The sequence below is a fragment of the Callorhinchus milii genome, unplaced genomic scaffold (assembly GCF_018977255.1).
Source record: "Callorhinchus milii isolate IMCB2004 unplaced genomic scaffold, IMCB_Cmil_1.0 Scaffold37, whole genome shotgun sequence".
NCBI classification, from domain to species: domain Eukaryota; kingdom Metazoa; phylum Chordata; class Chondrichthyes; order Chimaeriformes; family Callorhinchidae; genus Callorhinchus; species Callorhinchus milii.
Genome location: NW_024704778.1, coordinates 354,402 through 369,659, shown reverse-complemented (window position 1 = coordinate 369,659; position 15,258 = coordinate 354,402). Strand labels below are relative to the sequence as shown.

The following is a 15,258-nucleotide window of genomic DNA, read 5'->3' as shown; positions in this document are numbered from 1 at the left end:
TAATTTATACCCGTTGAGTTTCAACTCAGGACCACACGGAAGCGAGACACACTATGTTGAAAAGACGTTCTTAGCACATAATTACAGTCACTCGGCTGACACCATTAATCTTCTCCTCTCTTCCGTCGGTTCCTACCTGTTGCTTTCAATGTATTCTGGCACCAGAATGAGTTTAATCCAAGAGAATAATATCGCGGAGGATATTATCATCTTACCAGTTCCCTGCTTCGGCCTCAGTTAGTTCAGACCTTTTACTCTCGTCGGCCTCTGATTGTGGAGGCCCACGGTGCAGTAGTTAGCCCACTCGGCTCGGACGCGGGAGAGCGCGGGTTCGATTCCCAGCAGAACGAAATCTTTCCTCACTCCCCACACGCGCACACACGGCTCTGGTTACCAGCAGGAAGTAGGAGCCCGGTTGTCAGTCGATTGGCGGATGGCGTTCCGGCGGTAACAATCCCTTCGAAAGATAAATGTGGTCACTCAATCCGCGACTGTTTGTGGGACGCTGCTGTGTGCAATCGGCTGCCGCGTTGCATCCGCAAAAATACACAGTCGCTACACTTTACAGTGCCTCCTGTGAAGCGCTTTGAGACGCCCCGACAACGTGATAAGACGCTGTGTCAAACGCCAGGATTATTATTGAGCGGACGGCTCACTCTGAGAACGGGTGCAGATTCGAGGGGCTGAATGGCCTCCTCCTGCCCTGGACATGTCTGTATGTGTTGGGTCAGCGCTCCTCTGTGTTTCCTGGCCTGGTTAATAATAAATAACAATCCTCGCATTTCACACAGCGCCTGATCACGTCTTCCAGACCTCACAAAGCGCTTCACAGGATACACCGTAAAGTGAATTGACTATATTTTGTGGGCGAAACGCGGCAGCCAATTGCGCACAGCAGCGTCGCACAAACAGCCGTGGGTCGAGTGTCCAAATTACTTTCATTTATTTTTGAAGGGATTGTTATGCCCGGAAACCAATCCGCCAGCCGACTAACAAGCGGTTAACAGAGGAGCGTGTGTGTGTGTGTGTGTGTGTGTGTGCGTGCGTGCGTGCGCGTGTTTGTGCCTGTGTGTGTGTGTCTGTTTGTGTGTGTGCGTGTGTGCCTGTGTGTGTCTACGTGTGCGCGTGCGGAGTAAGGAAACTTGCCGAAGGTTTCTCTGCCCGCCCGGGAATCAAACCCAAGTCCTCTGGCCTGCGAGCCGAGCGCTGTGAGCACTGAGCTTGTTTAGTTCTGTTGTTCCAGATGGTTTGTTTACCGGCCACCAGCCCTGACCGTGGCGCTGACTGACCCCGACTCGCGGCTAAAACAACAACTCAAGCAATGTGTAACTTCATTTAAATGCTTGGCTGGAATTTTCACTCCAGCTTCGCTGCCAGACAAACGCTGCCCGACAAGCGCAAAGCTCTGTGCTTTCCTGACATCTCAGTGCTCGTAGTGGTGTCAAACCCTCGTTTGCTATACATCTCTCCCTCTCTCTCTCTCTCAATACATATAGCTGCTGACATATGCACGTGGGCGTATATGGGAGCGTGTGAGTGCGTTACACGCACGTGTATTACGCAGTGCGTGTGTGCACATCCTTGCATTTGCTACAGCGCCTGATCACGCTTCACAGAATGCACTGTAAAGTGTAGTGACTGTGCATTCTGTGGGCGAAACACGGCAGCCAATCGCGCACGGCAGCGTCCCACAAACTCACTCCCCAAACTCACTTACCCTCTGTGAAGCGCTTTGAGCGTATATCAAATGCGATGGTTATTATTATGGTCCCCCCACCCCCCCCCCCCCGCCCCCCGGCTTGGCGTCAGGCTCCGAAAGGCTGCCCTGTGGGAAAGGCGTTGTCGTTGTTGTTGTGCGAGAGGCTGGGAGGGAGAGGGTTAAGGGATGATTCAGAGTCAGAGCACAGGAAGACCTGAGCCACATGTTGGGGGTCCGACAGCGGGCGGTGAGCTGCGGAGAGGGAGGTTTCAGTCAAGTGTCTGGTGTTACATTATTCATGTAAAGTACATAATTGCTTTGCTCAGAACACGGCTCTCTCCCGCGCCTCACACTCCGTGTGTACCGTAATGAGGAGGAAGCTGGTGTTAAAGAGAGCAGTCTCTCGAGAGGACGTATAACAGTGAGACTCGATTCTCCCGGCCCCCTCCCTACAATTAGCACCCACTGCCTTTGCCTGCAGGGGCACAGTCACTACACTTGGCAGCGATCGACATGCTTTTGAGTTGCGGTGAAGTTGGCAAACAGCACGCATCATAACAATGGTGATGATAATCCCGGCCTTTGACACAGAGCCTTATCACATCGTCGAGGCGTCTCAAAGCGCTTCACAAGATATACTGTAAAGTGTAGTGACTGTATTTTGTGGGCGAAACGCGGCAGCCGATTGCACACACCGACGTCCCACACACAGTCGTGGTTTGAGTGACCACATTTTTTGATGGGACTATTACCCCCCCTCCCCCCGTAAAGGTGACTTACAACTGATTACTCGCTGCTGGTAAACAGAGGCTCGTGTGTGTGTGTGTGTGCGTCGAGGATGGAAACTGCTGAAGGTTTCGCCCTGACCCGCCCGGGAAACATTAGGTTTCCTATGAGACGCCTCGAAGACATGATAAGGCGCTGTATCAAATGCAAGGCTTATTATTATTATTATTATTATTATTTTAAAGGAAAGAAACAGGAAAGAGATTGCTGAGCAAGTGCCAGGCTGCATGTTCCGCATTGTGATGACCTGGAACTAAAGCCATTACAATCGCATTTCACTTTCATTTATTCCAGTCAAACCTTTTGCCATCCCCCCCCCCACTCCCCCCCCCCTCCCCGCCATCTCTCCCTGATGTGTTCATTACCCTGTGTCCGTCCTCTGTCACAGACACACGTATTCCGTTGCATTTGATCCAAAATTTCACCCTTATCCTCCCCCACACCACACGCCAAATCACATCAGCCTGGTTTACACAGCGCCCCTCACCCAGGGCAGCCTCCCCGAGGGCTTGACAGAGGCGGGGGGGGGGGGGGGCGGGGAGGGAGGGGGGAGGTGACCGCAGGCGCAGTTGAGTAGGAAGGTCCTAGGCACGACCTGAAGATGGGGAAGGATGGGACAAGGAGGAGGGATAGAGGAAGAGGGTTCCAGAGTTTTGGGGCACTGTGGCTGAAAGCCAAACCCTAACTAACTAACTAACTAACTAGCGGGGAGTTGGGGTCCGAGCTGGACAAGCAGCGGGAAAGCTTGGCCAGAACGCCCTCTCTCTCTCTCTCTCTCTCCCAATGACCAAGCTGTGTGTGGGTTTAGCTGGTTAGACTCCAGCAGTTACCCCAACGCACACTCTGGGCTCCCCCCCCCCACCCCCCCACAAGCCTTGGCTCTCGCCAACCCGGCCTTAATACTCCCTGTTATTAGGTAAGCGGGATGCGTCCTGAGAGAGAGAGAGAGGGAGATTGCAGCCATCACCAGCAGCCTCCCCACACAATACACAATCCAGTAAACAAGCTGTGATTTACCGTGAGATTGTTTCTCTGCGCTGCTTATTAGCTGTGCAATTAAAGTCTCCCTTTCAGCCCCAGTCACTCGCTTCCTCCAGCAAATTGGTTTCTCTCTGAGATGTGTTCACCAGAGGTCAATGGCAAGAGATCTCAGTGAAGATCCTTCCCCCCGGCCTGGCTTTCCATCGGTGATGCTGAGGAGGCGCTTAGCACTGTCCTTTGTAATGCGTTTATAACTGGAGTCCCCCAGCCTTGTGGTTAGCATCGCAAGCGAGAGGGGCTGGGTTCAATTCCCAGGCGGGTCGGGGCAAAACCTTAGGCAAGCTTCCTTACTACACACACACACACACACGCGGCTCTGTTTACCAGCAGTCAGTAGGAACCCGGTTATTAGTCGATTGGTGGATCACATTCCAGTTTCCAGGGGTAATAATCCCTTAAAAAAATGATGATAATAATTTGGTCGCTCAGTCCATGACTGTTTGAGGGTCACTGCTGTGTGCAATTGGCTGCTGCATTTCACTCACAAAATATATAGTCACTTCACTTTATATCCTGCGAAGCGCTTTGAGACGTCTCAAGGATGTGAGAAGGCACTATATCAAATGCAAGGATTATTGTTATGATGATGTTACTTTACAGTCAGTGCCGGTGAATCACTTTGAGACATTTTAACAATGAGGGAAGACGCTGCATTGAATGCAAGGATTATTATTTATCTCTCTCCCTGGGAGCTGAGTCAGAATTATTATCGGATAACTTTATCCCTTTGCCTCTGTAAATAACAGTAAGACAATTTTAACCTCTAAATACAATTATAAAATGAAATGATGTATTTAAATCCGCATTACATTCCCTCTGCATTCCCTTTGAGACCTGAAAAGGGAGAAAACTGGCAACTGTGAAGCAGAAAAAGCAGAAGAGGGTTTTGGCTTCGCTCTCTCCAGCTCACTGAGCAGAATACTCCTAATAACTGGGGAAATAATCACAGTTCAGCACAGGTCTCGTTGTGGAATCCTGTAGCTCAGTGGTTAGACCCCTCGCCTCGCAAGCAAATGGACCCGGATTCGATTCCCGGGCGGGTCAGGACAAAACCTTCGGCAAATTTCCTCATTCCACACATACGCACACAGACACACACACGCGCCTCTGATTACCAGCAGTCAGTAGGAACCCACTTGGTTAGTCGATTGGGGGATCACTTTCCGGGGGTAATAATCCCTTCGAAATAATAATAATAATGTGGTCGCTCAATCCGCAATTGCGGGACGGTGCTGTGCCCAATTGGCTGTTGCATTTCGCCCACAAAATATTCAGTCGCTGCACTTTACTGTGTATTCTGCGAGGCGTTTTGAGATGTCTCAACGACGTGACAAGGCGCTGTGTCAAGTTGCGAGGAATTTTATTATCACTAACGTAAATGTATGGAACGGGCTCCCGAGGGAGACAGAGAGAGGGTGGATTCTTTCAAGAACAAATGCCATCGATTTCTGTCAGGAAATAACACCCGGGGGGGAGATACGGTGCACAGTTTGGGGGCACCACATGTCGAGCGACCGCCCGGATGGTGGAAGTCGACCTGGGTGGACCTCGGTCTTCTTTCTTCTGTTCGTATTGTGAGCCTGAGGGGCTGTGTTCCCTGTTGGGGCTGCGCTGGAGCTGTTCACGGTTATTGATGATGTGTTTTAATATCCTCTCAGTGTAATAATGTTTCTGGCTGGACTCAATTCTGCGTCTGGCGAGGCTGTGACTGGCAAGCAGCCACGACCAGCACACATGGCATCGCATATTGACAGGCAATTTATCAGGCAATTTGTGCAACTCGTATCATCAATACCGGGACACACGACCGGCTCATACAATAAACAATACACCCAGCCACCAAACGCTCCCCTCTGCAGGCGGCTAATCTCTCTGTGGCTCAAGGAAAATCTCTCTCCCGTTGCCAAGGCCGTAATACTAATAATCCTCGAATTTGATACAGCGCCTTATCACGTCGTTGGTACGTCTCAAAGCGCTTCAACGGATGCACTGTAAAGAGCTGTGGAGTGAGTGACCGATTGCCGTGTGCAACTGGCTTTGAGACATCGCAACGTGTGATAAGGCGCTGTATCAAATGCAAGGATTACTATTATTATTATTATTAATGATTATTATAGTGGCTGCTGAATGCATTGGGGCTGGTTTGGTTAAAGTGAAATAAAACGCTGTGCTGTATCCAGATGCACCAATCTGACCAGATTATGGACAAGCCGGTTTGACAGCCCTGAAATGGCTGTTTGAGAATTCCTCGGCTGCCCTAATAACAGCATAAACACAGGCTGTGAGCAGCAGGTGGAGGGGACTGGAGAACCACAAGCTTCATTTGTCACAGAGATTTGAAACTTCACGGCTGGCTGGCTGAAGCCGCCCTTTGGTAAACAAGAAAATGAATCCTCGTCACCCACTGGCAAGCCAGTCAGTAAACTTCCGCACGCCGAGACGTTTCATACAGAGGCTCAGCACGTCCTTCAGACGTCTCAGAGCGCTTCCTGGGATGCACTGTAAAGTGGAGTGACTTTGTATCTTGTGGGTGATACGCGGCAGCCCGTTGCGCCCACCGACGTCCCCACAAACAGCCGTGGGATGAGTGACCGCATTATTATTATTATTATTGTTTTGAAGGGATTATTACCCCCGGAAAGTGATCCCCCAATCGACTAACAAGCGGGTTCCCACTGACTGCCGGGGACACAGGTGTGTCCACACACAGGTGATGTGTGTGTGGAGTAAGGAAACTTGCCCAAGTCTTCACCCTGACCCGCCCGGGAATCAAACCCGGGTCCTCTGGCCTGCGAGGCGAGGGCTCTAACCCCTGAGCTACAGGATTCCTGTTTGAGGTTGTGGGTTCAGGTCCCTTATCGGAGACTTTGAGTTCACAGTCTAGACCGACCCACCAGCACATTACTGGGGGGAGTGTTGCTTTGTCAGAGCGTCAGTCCTTTGGATGGATGTTGGAGTTACAATGCTGTGGGGAAAGAGAAGGAGGTTTCTCTCTCTCTCTCTCCCCCCCGGGGTCCTGGCCGACAATCCCCCAGATAAAAATGAGTCATTACTTCACTGCTGTTTGTGGGATTTAATTGTACAAACTGACTGCCATGTTCACCCTCCACCAGTCAGTACAGTTGACAGTAATTAAAGTTTGAGATGTTTCAGAGTAATAAGACACTAATAACGTACATTGTCTGACAAATGCACTGACACCGAGCACAGACATCAGCAAAGACATATAAAGATGTTCACCAGAGAAAGAGATGTTTCAGGAGGTTTGGTGTGTGTGTGTCTGTGTGCGTGAGGAGAGAAGGGCTAGAACTGTGTGTTTGTGTGTGCGTCGCTGTGTGTCGGTGTGTATGTGTGTGTATTTCTGTTTAGTTTAGAGATGTGGCTGTTTTAATAATAACCCTTGCATTTAATATAGCGCCTTATCATGTCATTGAGACGTCTCAAAGCGCTTACAATATGCTGTAAAGTGTCGTTACTGTATTTTGTGAGCTTAAGGGAGCCCAGAGTGTGCGTTGGGGTAACTGCTGGAGACTAACCAGCTAAACCCACAGCTCGGCCATCGAGAGAGAGAGAGAGAGAGCGCTGTCTGGCCAAGCTTTCCCGCTGCTTGTCCAGCTAGGACACCCCTCCCCGCTAGTTAGGGCTTTGGCTTGCGGGGTTAACAGGGAGGATTCCCTGCCCCCAGTGACTGTCTGTGTTCCAACGGGTTAAAGATCTGAGAAAAAGATGGAGAAACAAACTGTATTTTATCACTTTAAACGGATCTCTGATTAAGTTCACCACAAATGGCGATTTAACGAGAGCGGTAAATAATTCAATAAGTTTCACACTGAACTCCTAGTTTTCAATTATTCTTGTTATGAGTTTTTCCAGTTGATTTTAGTGGAACTAATTATCATGAGACATTCACTAAAATTGTGCGCTTTTACTGAACTTTCCTATCAGTTCAGAGACCCAGGAACTCCCTCCCTCAGTCCCTCCGCCCTGCCCCCTCCTTGTCTATCTTCAGATCGCACCTGAAGACCTTCGTCTTTGACTGTGGCTACGGTCATCTCCCCTCATTGTACACGTGACATCCCATCAAATAGCCGTGACATTGAAGAGGTCTGTCCAAGCCAAGGGACTGGACACTGCTGGTGACAGACGGGTCTCGTGACAGCCCGACTGTTCCCTTTAAGAGGAGAGAGGTTTGACGGAGAGGCTTATAGTTACAGAATCCTGTAGTGTAGTGGTTAGAGCGAGAGGTCCTGGCTTCGCTTCCCGGTCAGAGCGAAACCTTAGACAAGCTTGCTGAATCCACACGCACGCCGTTGTCTTCCCAGCAGTCAGTAGGAACCCGCTTGTTGGAGGATCCCTTTCCGGGGAAACAATTGCTTCAAAAACAATCAATCAGTCAACCAATCAATCAATCAGTCAACCAATCAGTCAACCAATCAATCAATCAAAGTTTTAAAAATGTGATCCACCTTTGTGGGGACGTCGCTGGGCACAGTTGGCTGCCGCGTTTTGACCACAAAATATGCAGTCACTACACTTTACAGTGTGTCCAGTGAAGCGCTTTGAGACATCGGGGAGACCTGTTGAGGCTCTGTATCCAATGTAAGGCTTATGATGATGATGATGATGACGACAACGATGATGATGATGGTGTGGCCACTCTAGTGTGGGAGCTACACTGATCTCTCTCTGATCTCTCTCTGGTCTGGTTACAGATGACCCTCCTCTGGGGTTGCGGGACGTGCTGCTGCGGGAGGGGCCGGAGGGCTTTGCGAAAGCCGTGAAGCAACACCAGGGTCTGCTGCTCATGGACACCACCTTCAGGGACGCCCATCAGTCTCTCCTGGCCACCCGCGTCCGCACGCACGACCTCAAGAACATCTCCCCCTTCGTAGCTCACAACTTCCAGAAGCTCTTCAGCATCGAGAACTGGGGAGGTGAGTGTCTGTCCAGCCCCCAGCCCAGCTCAGCCCCCAGCTCAGCCCCCAACCCAGCCCCCAGCCCAGCTCAGCCCCCAACCCAGCCCCCAGCTCAGCCCCCAGCCCAGCTCAGCCCCCAGCCCAGCTCAGCCCCCAGCTCAGCCCCCAACCCAGCCCCAGCTCAGCCCCCAGCCCAGCCCCAGCTCAGCCCAAGCCCCCAGCCCAGCTCAGCCCCCAGCCAGCTCAGCCCCAGCTCAGCCCCCAGCCCAGCCCCCAGCCCAGCTCAGCCCCCAGCTCAGCCCCCAACCAGCCCCCACTCAGCCCCAGCCCAGCTCAGCCCCAACCCAGCCCCCAGCTCAGCCCCCAGCCCAGCCCCCAGCTCAGCCCAAGCCCCAGCCCAGCTCAGCCCCCAGCCCAGCTCAGCCTCCAGTCCCCAGCTCAGCCCCCAGCTCAGCCCCCAGCCCAGCTCAGCCCCCAACCCAGCCCCAGCTCAGCCCCCAGCCCAGCTCAGCCCCCAGCTCAGCCCCCAGCTCAGCCCCCAACCCAGCTCAGCCCCCAACCCAGCTCAGCCCCCAACCCAGCTCAGCCCCCAGCTCAGCTCAGCCCCCAGCTCAGCCCAGCTCAGCCCCAGCTCAGCCCACCTCCCCCAACCAGCTCAGCCCCAGCTCAGCCCCAACCCAGCTCAGCCCCCCAGCTCAGCCCCAGCTTTGTGGAGTCCTGTAGCTCAGTGGTTAGAGCACTCGCTTCAATTCCAGGCAGAGGGCGAAACCTTGGGCAAGTTTCCTTACTCCACACAGAGCCTAATAACAATCCCTCCAAAACCAAAAACAATAATAAATTGGTCATTTTCAATCTACGACTGTTTGTGGGACATTGCTGTGCGCAATCGGCTGCCGCGTTCGCCCACAAATATACAGTCAATTCACTTTACAGTGTGTTCTGTGAAGTGCTTTGGGACGTCCTCCCGACGTGAAAAGCGCTATATCAAATGCAAGGATTATTATTATTATTATTAGCTCAGCCCCCAGCTCAGCCCCCAGCCCAGTCCCCAGCTCAGCCCCCAGCCCAGCCCCCAGCTCAGCCCCCAGCCCAGCTCAGCCCCCAGCCCAGCTCAGCCCCCAGCCCAGCCCCCAGCCCCCAGCTCAAGAGAGGGGGCGAGTCAGAGGAACTGTGGGATGGAGTTCCAAAGGATGGGGGCAGAGAGGCTGAATGCCCGCCCGCCGATGGTGGGCCGGGCTGGGTGGGCAGAAGACGGGAAGCAGCCCGGAGTTACCGCATGGAGAGGCGTTTCACCCACAAAACACACTTTACAGCGTATCCTGCGAAGCGCTTTGATAAGGTGCTGTATCAAGTGCAAGGATTATTATCACTTGGAAATGCCTCCTCCTCACCTTGCGATGAGAGAGAGAGAGAGAGAGAGAGACGGAGAGAGGTTTGAGTACATTTACGCTGACTTAACACGGGTATAATTTATGGAAATTAGACAGCACTTGTACTAAAAGGTTATGAAATGTAAATGTGGGTTTGATTGTTTTTCTCGTGTGATCCCTTTGATATACAGACTAAGTAGTTTAAGAGGAGCTTTGAAGAAGCTTTTATTCCTGTTTAATGGAGAATCCTCAGCGTTTAAACCACTGGCATACAATGCAGTATCCCGCTCACACAGACTCTAATTTTATTCCTATTAACTCAAGCTACGAAAGTGCTCGTCCCACTGAAATCATTTGTCACTCACACTCCGTCCGTCCACTGATAAGTCTCTCTTTTTGTCCTTTTCAATGACTGTGGTGTTAAAATAAGAGTCAAACTACATACTGTGTAGATAAGGGGCAGAGAGTGAGTCAGGTTTAATATCCTCTTTGTCTGATTAACCCTTTTCTTTTACATATGGATATTAGTGTTTGAGCAGTGAAGCTGACCTCATGCTGAGCAGCTGATAACCTTACTAACCGGCTCGGGCTCGGGCTCCTCGGGCTCGGGCTCCTCGGGCTCGGGCTCCTCGGGCTCGGGCTCAGGCTCCTCAGGCTCGGGCTCGGGCTCCTCGGGCTCGGGCTCCTCGGGCTCGGGCTCCTCGGGCTCGGGCTCCTCGGGCTCGGGCTCCTCGGGCTCGGGCTCCTCAGGCTCGGGCTCGGGCTCCATGTAAACCAAGCGTATAGACATTGCGACTCCCGCCATGGCCCCGGTCATCGATCTCCGCTCCGAGGTCACGCTGACCAGAGCTCAACGGGCAAACAGTCGCATAGTCCCTACACCCCACGGCGTGTCCTGCGAAGCGCTTTGAGGCGTCTGGGAGCCGCGAGGCGGGGCGGGGTCAGCCGCGAGGGGCTGCCATGCGGGGGGGGTCTCGTTGCTGAGGCTGTGGTTGTTGACAGCGCTGCGCTCCAAGCTGCTGAAGCACACCAGGCTGAACGTCGTGGCCTTCCTGAACGACCTGCCCAAGACCCAGCACGACATCGCTTCCTTCGTGCTGGACGTCAGCACACAGACGGTAAGCCGGTGGCTATCGGGGTCGGGGGGGGGGGGGGGGGTAGAGTTCAAGGTCTTCTTCCTCACCTTCACAGCCCCCCCGTGGCCTGGCTCCCCCCTCCCTACCTCTGGGAGCTGCTGAACCCCATATCATCCTGTCCACTCTCCCTCCGCTCAGCGGGCTCCGCCTGCTCCACGTCCCCCCGCCTCGCCGCCCCCCCCCCACCATCGCCTCTCTGCCCCCACCCTCTGGAACTCCATCCCACAGTCCCTCTCCCTCCCTTCTTCAAGGCCATCTCAAGACCCTCTTCGACCGACTGCGCCTTCGGTCACCCTCCAACCCCCCACCCCCCCCGCCCACCTCCCTGCCCCTCATCCCCGCCCTCCACCCCCTCCTGATCCCAACCCCCTGTTCAGCTCGGGTCCAAATCCCTGACTGTCCAGAGCCTTGGGCCGTCCTCCCTCCTGACGGGGAAGGCAGGCGCTGGGGGAATGCCGTGTGTTGTTGGGTTGTTATTGTTGTGAAGGGACAGACGGCTGTTGCTAAATGTGTGAATCTCTGTCGTTATTGGGGTTAAATTCTTTCTTCCTCGTCCACTAATGTCTTATTTCCTCGTCTGTCTCTCTCCCTGATTTCCTTCACTTGCCACAACTTGTTCACCTCCCAGTGTGTGTGGTTTGTGTCTGTTTGTGTCGCTGCCTGTTCCCAAACCAAGAGCCCCCCTGTAGCTCAGGGGTTAGACCCCTCGCCCGCACCCCACAGCCCTGTAGCTCAGGGGTTACACCCCCCGCCCCGCACCCCACAGCCCTGCAGCTCAGGGGTTACACCCCTTACACCCCCCGCCCCGCACCCCACAGCCCTGCAGCTCAGGGGTTACACCCCTCGCCCCACAGCCCTGCAGCTCAGGGGTTAGACCCTCGCCCCGCACCCACAGCCCTGTAGCTCAGGGGTCAGACCCCTCCCCTCACACCCCACAGCCCTGTAGCTCAGGGGTTAGACCCCTCGCCTCGCACCCCACAGCCCCTGTAGCTCGGGGGTTAGGTCGCTCACCTTGCAAGCCAGAGGACCCGGTTTCAATTCCCCGCCGGGCAGGGTCAGGTCAGGGCAAAGCCGTAGGGCAGTTTCCTTACTCCCACACACATACACACACGCGCACACAGACAGACACACACACGCCTGTTCCCCAGCAGTCAGCGGGGACCTGGCTGTTAGTCGATTGGAGGATCACTTTCTGGGGGTAATAATCCCTCGAAAAAAATATGTGGTCACTCACTCCACGACTGTTCGTTGGCCGCTGCTGTGCACAATTGGCTGCCGTGTTTCACCCACAAATGCACAGTCACGACATTTTACAATATGTAATGTGAAGCACTTTGAGACGTCCTCCTGACAAGAAAGGCGCTGCTCTAAGTGCAAGGCTGACCCTGTGTGTGTGTGTGTCCGGATATTGGCTGTAGAATTGACATGACAGTGAGCTAACCACTTGTCTGTTGCCTTTCAGCACACACTACTGTGTTTCTCGGTGTACGGGGTGTTTAAGGAAGGTAAGGGCCGCTGATTACCTGGTGATTTATGTTCCAGCCGTTAGTTACCGGGGTTGGAAAGTGACGTTTTTCTCTTTGTTCGTTTCTGTTCTTTAGTTGACGGGAAATCGCGAGATTCTGTGAGAGCCTTCTCACGAGTGTTCGTGGCTGTGCCCGCTGAGAACGCAGGGTAAGGCTGGCGCTCCAAGGGTGAACACATCAAACACACACACCCTCACAGACACACACACGCGCGCGCACACACACGCGCACACACACACACACCCTCACAGACACACACACACACACGCGCGCACACACACACACGCGCACACACACACACATACCCTCACAGACACACACATGCGCGCAGACAGACAGATAGACACACACACACACACTGATCATCACACACAAAAAAATTCGGGCTAATTTTTTTAATTTAACAACACCGCAGAGATGCGCTGAGAATTTAGCATTTCTCTCCTGTTCGTCCACTCCCTCTTTCTTCCCCTCTCCCTCTCTCACACTCCCCCTCTCCCTCTCTCTCCCACTCCCCCCTCTCCCTCTCTCTCCCCTCTCTCTCCCTCAGGCTGTGTATCGTGAATGACCAGCTGTTTATCAGAAACGCCACCACAGAGGAGATCCGCAAGGCATTTGCCACCCCGGCCCCCACACCCTCCAGCAGCCCAGTGCCCACCCTCGCTGCCCCCCAACAGGAGATGCTCCAGGCCTTCTCTCTGCAGTCCGGCATGAACATCGAGTGGTCACAGAAGTGAGTGGCTCTCAGCGGCTTCCTGTCTCTACACGGTCATTAATAACAATAACAATAATCATCCTTGTGTTTGATGTAGACCCTCATCACGTCTTCGAGAAGCCTCGATATCCAGCAGCAAATAGAAACCCAATGGAGCCACATAAACCCCGATAAAAGCTGAAATCCCTGTAGCTCAGGGGTTACACCCCTCGCCTCGCAAGCCACAGCCCTTCTAGCTCAGGGGTTAGACCCCTCACAAGCGAGAGGACCCAGGTTCAATTCCTGGCCGGGCAGGGACAGGGCGAAACCTTAGGCAAGTTTCCTTACTCCCCACAGACACACACACACACAGACACACACGCCTCTGTTTACCAGCAATAAGTGGGAACCCGCTTGTTAGCGCTTTGGGACGTCCTGACGTGAAGGGGGCTGTGTAAGTGTGTTGTTGTAGCTGTCGCTGACCCCTCTGCCCTTGTCCAGGTGTTTGCAAGATAACGACTGGGACTTCAATCAGGCGGCGCAAGTCTTCACTACACTGAAGGTTAGTTTGTGCAGCTGTGTCTCTGTGTGTGTGAGAATCTGTGTGTGTGTGGTGTGTGTGAGAGTCTGTGTGTGTGAGTGTGTGTGTGTGTGTGTGTGTGTGAGAGTCTGTGGGTGTGTGAGAGTCTGTGTCTGTGAAAAAAATCACTTGCTTTCCATTGCTCCTCCTGTCCTCCTTGTGGGCTGGGGAGGTAATCGGGGTCTGCTCGGAGCTGAACTGACCCAAGGTGACGTGTTTGCCCATGGAATGTGGGGATCGAGCCCCCTTCCCCCCCCCCCCCACTCTGTGAGGGTCTCGAGCCCCCCGGGTTCCCGAGCCCGGAGGGGCCGCAGGGTCCCAGGGCACTCGCTGCTGATGGCGGCCCGGCCCGGCTCAGACACGGGAGGACCTGGAAAGGGCCGACCAGTCACTGGGGCAGGAATCCTCCCTGCCCTGTAACCCCACAGCCAAAGCCCCAACTAACTAACTGCGGGGAGGGGGGTCCGCTGGACAGCAGCGGGAAAGCTTGCCGACAGCCTCCCTCTCTCTCGATGGCCGAGCTGTGTGGGTTTAGCCGGTTAGACCCCAGGAGTTACCCCAACGCACACTCTGGGCTTCCCCCTCCCCCCCCCCCCCCCCCAAGCCTTGGCTGTCCCCAACCTGCACCTAATACTCTCCGGAATTAGGTCAGCAGGGAGCGTCCCTCCAGAGAGACAGTCACTCCACTTAAACAGTGTTACCTGTGAAGCACTTTGAGACGACGCGATAAGGCGCTGTATCAAATGCAAAGATGATTATTATTATTATTACTGTATTATTATTATTACTATTATTATGAGCAGAATTTTCTCTAAACGCTGATGCCCCCTCTCCCCTCTCTCCCCCACCCCCTCCCTCTCTCTCCCCCCCCTCCCTCCTCTCCGCCCCTCGATCTCTCAATCGTTTTTTTTCCTTTTGCTTTCTCTCTGTTTTTTGTCTGTTTGAATTTCTCTCTTTCAGGCCGAGGGCAAAATCCCTGAGGTGGCGTTCATGAGGCAGCTGTGAAGGCGGGAGGGCAACTGCTCCCGAACTCCAGCCCCAAGGCTTTCCCCAACATCCGAGGGTCTGTGTGTGTGAGCCTCACTCTCTCACTCTCGTTCTCTCCCTTTTTTAATAACACACAAACCTGTCCGGGCTGTTGCTATTGACAAGTATTAAGTGTGACTCAGCCTCAGATGATTTTTTTAGCTAAACTCGTGGAGCCGCAGTTTCCGATGTCAAACTGTGTAGACGTTCGATTAAAAATCAGGTGTATTTTTTTTTTCCACCGATGTAGAGACGTGTGTTGTTGGGGTGGGTGGGACGGGTGGGTGTGTGAGGGAGGGGGTTTTCCAGGGGGTGGAGAGGGTTAGGGTAAGGGATTGAGACAAGAGAAGATAAGAGGATGTGTCGGATAGGAACGACTTGACTTGTTTTCCAGGTTAGAGAGGGAAGCTGAGCTCGTTCGTGTAAATAGAGAGAAACATAGTGAGTAAAAGAGCTGTGAGAGAGCAAACCTAGAGACCCCCCC

The 15,258-nt window shown here is 53.5% G+C and overlaps 1 protein-coding gene across 1 annotated transcript in view; it reads left to right on the top strand.

Moving 5' to 3' along the window:
- Positions 1–15,258, top strand: part of LOC103190321 (pyruvate carboxylase, mitochondrial) — a 203,447-nt gene that overhangs the window by 165,963 nt on the left and 22,226 nt on the right. Inside the window, exon 14 of the mRNA XM_042345251.1 lies at positions 8,239–8,460. Coding sequence (XP_042201185.1) covers positions 8,239–8,460 — 222 coding nt within the window. The remainder of the gene's footprint in view (positions 1–8,238; positions 8,461–15,258) is intronic.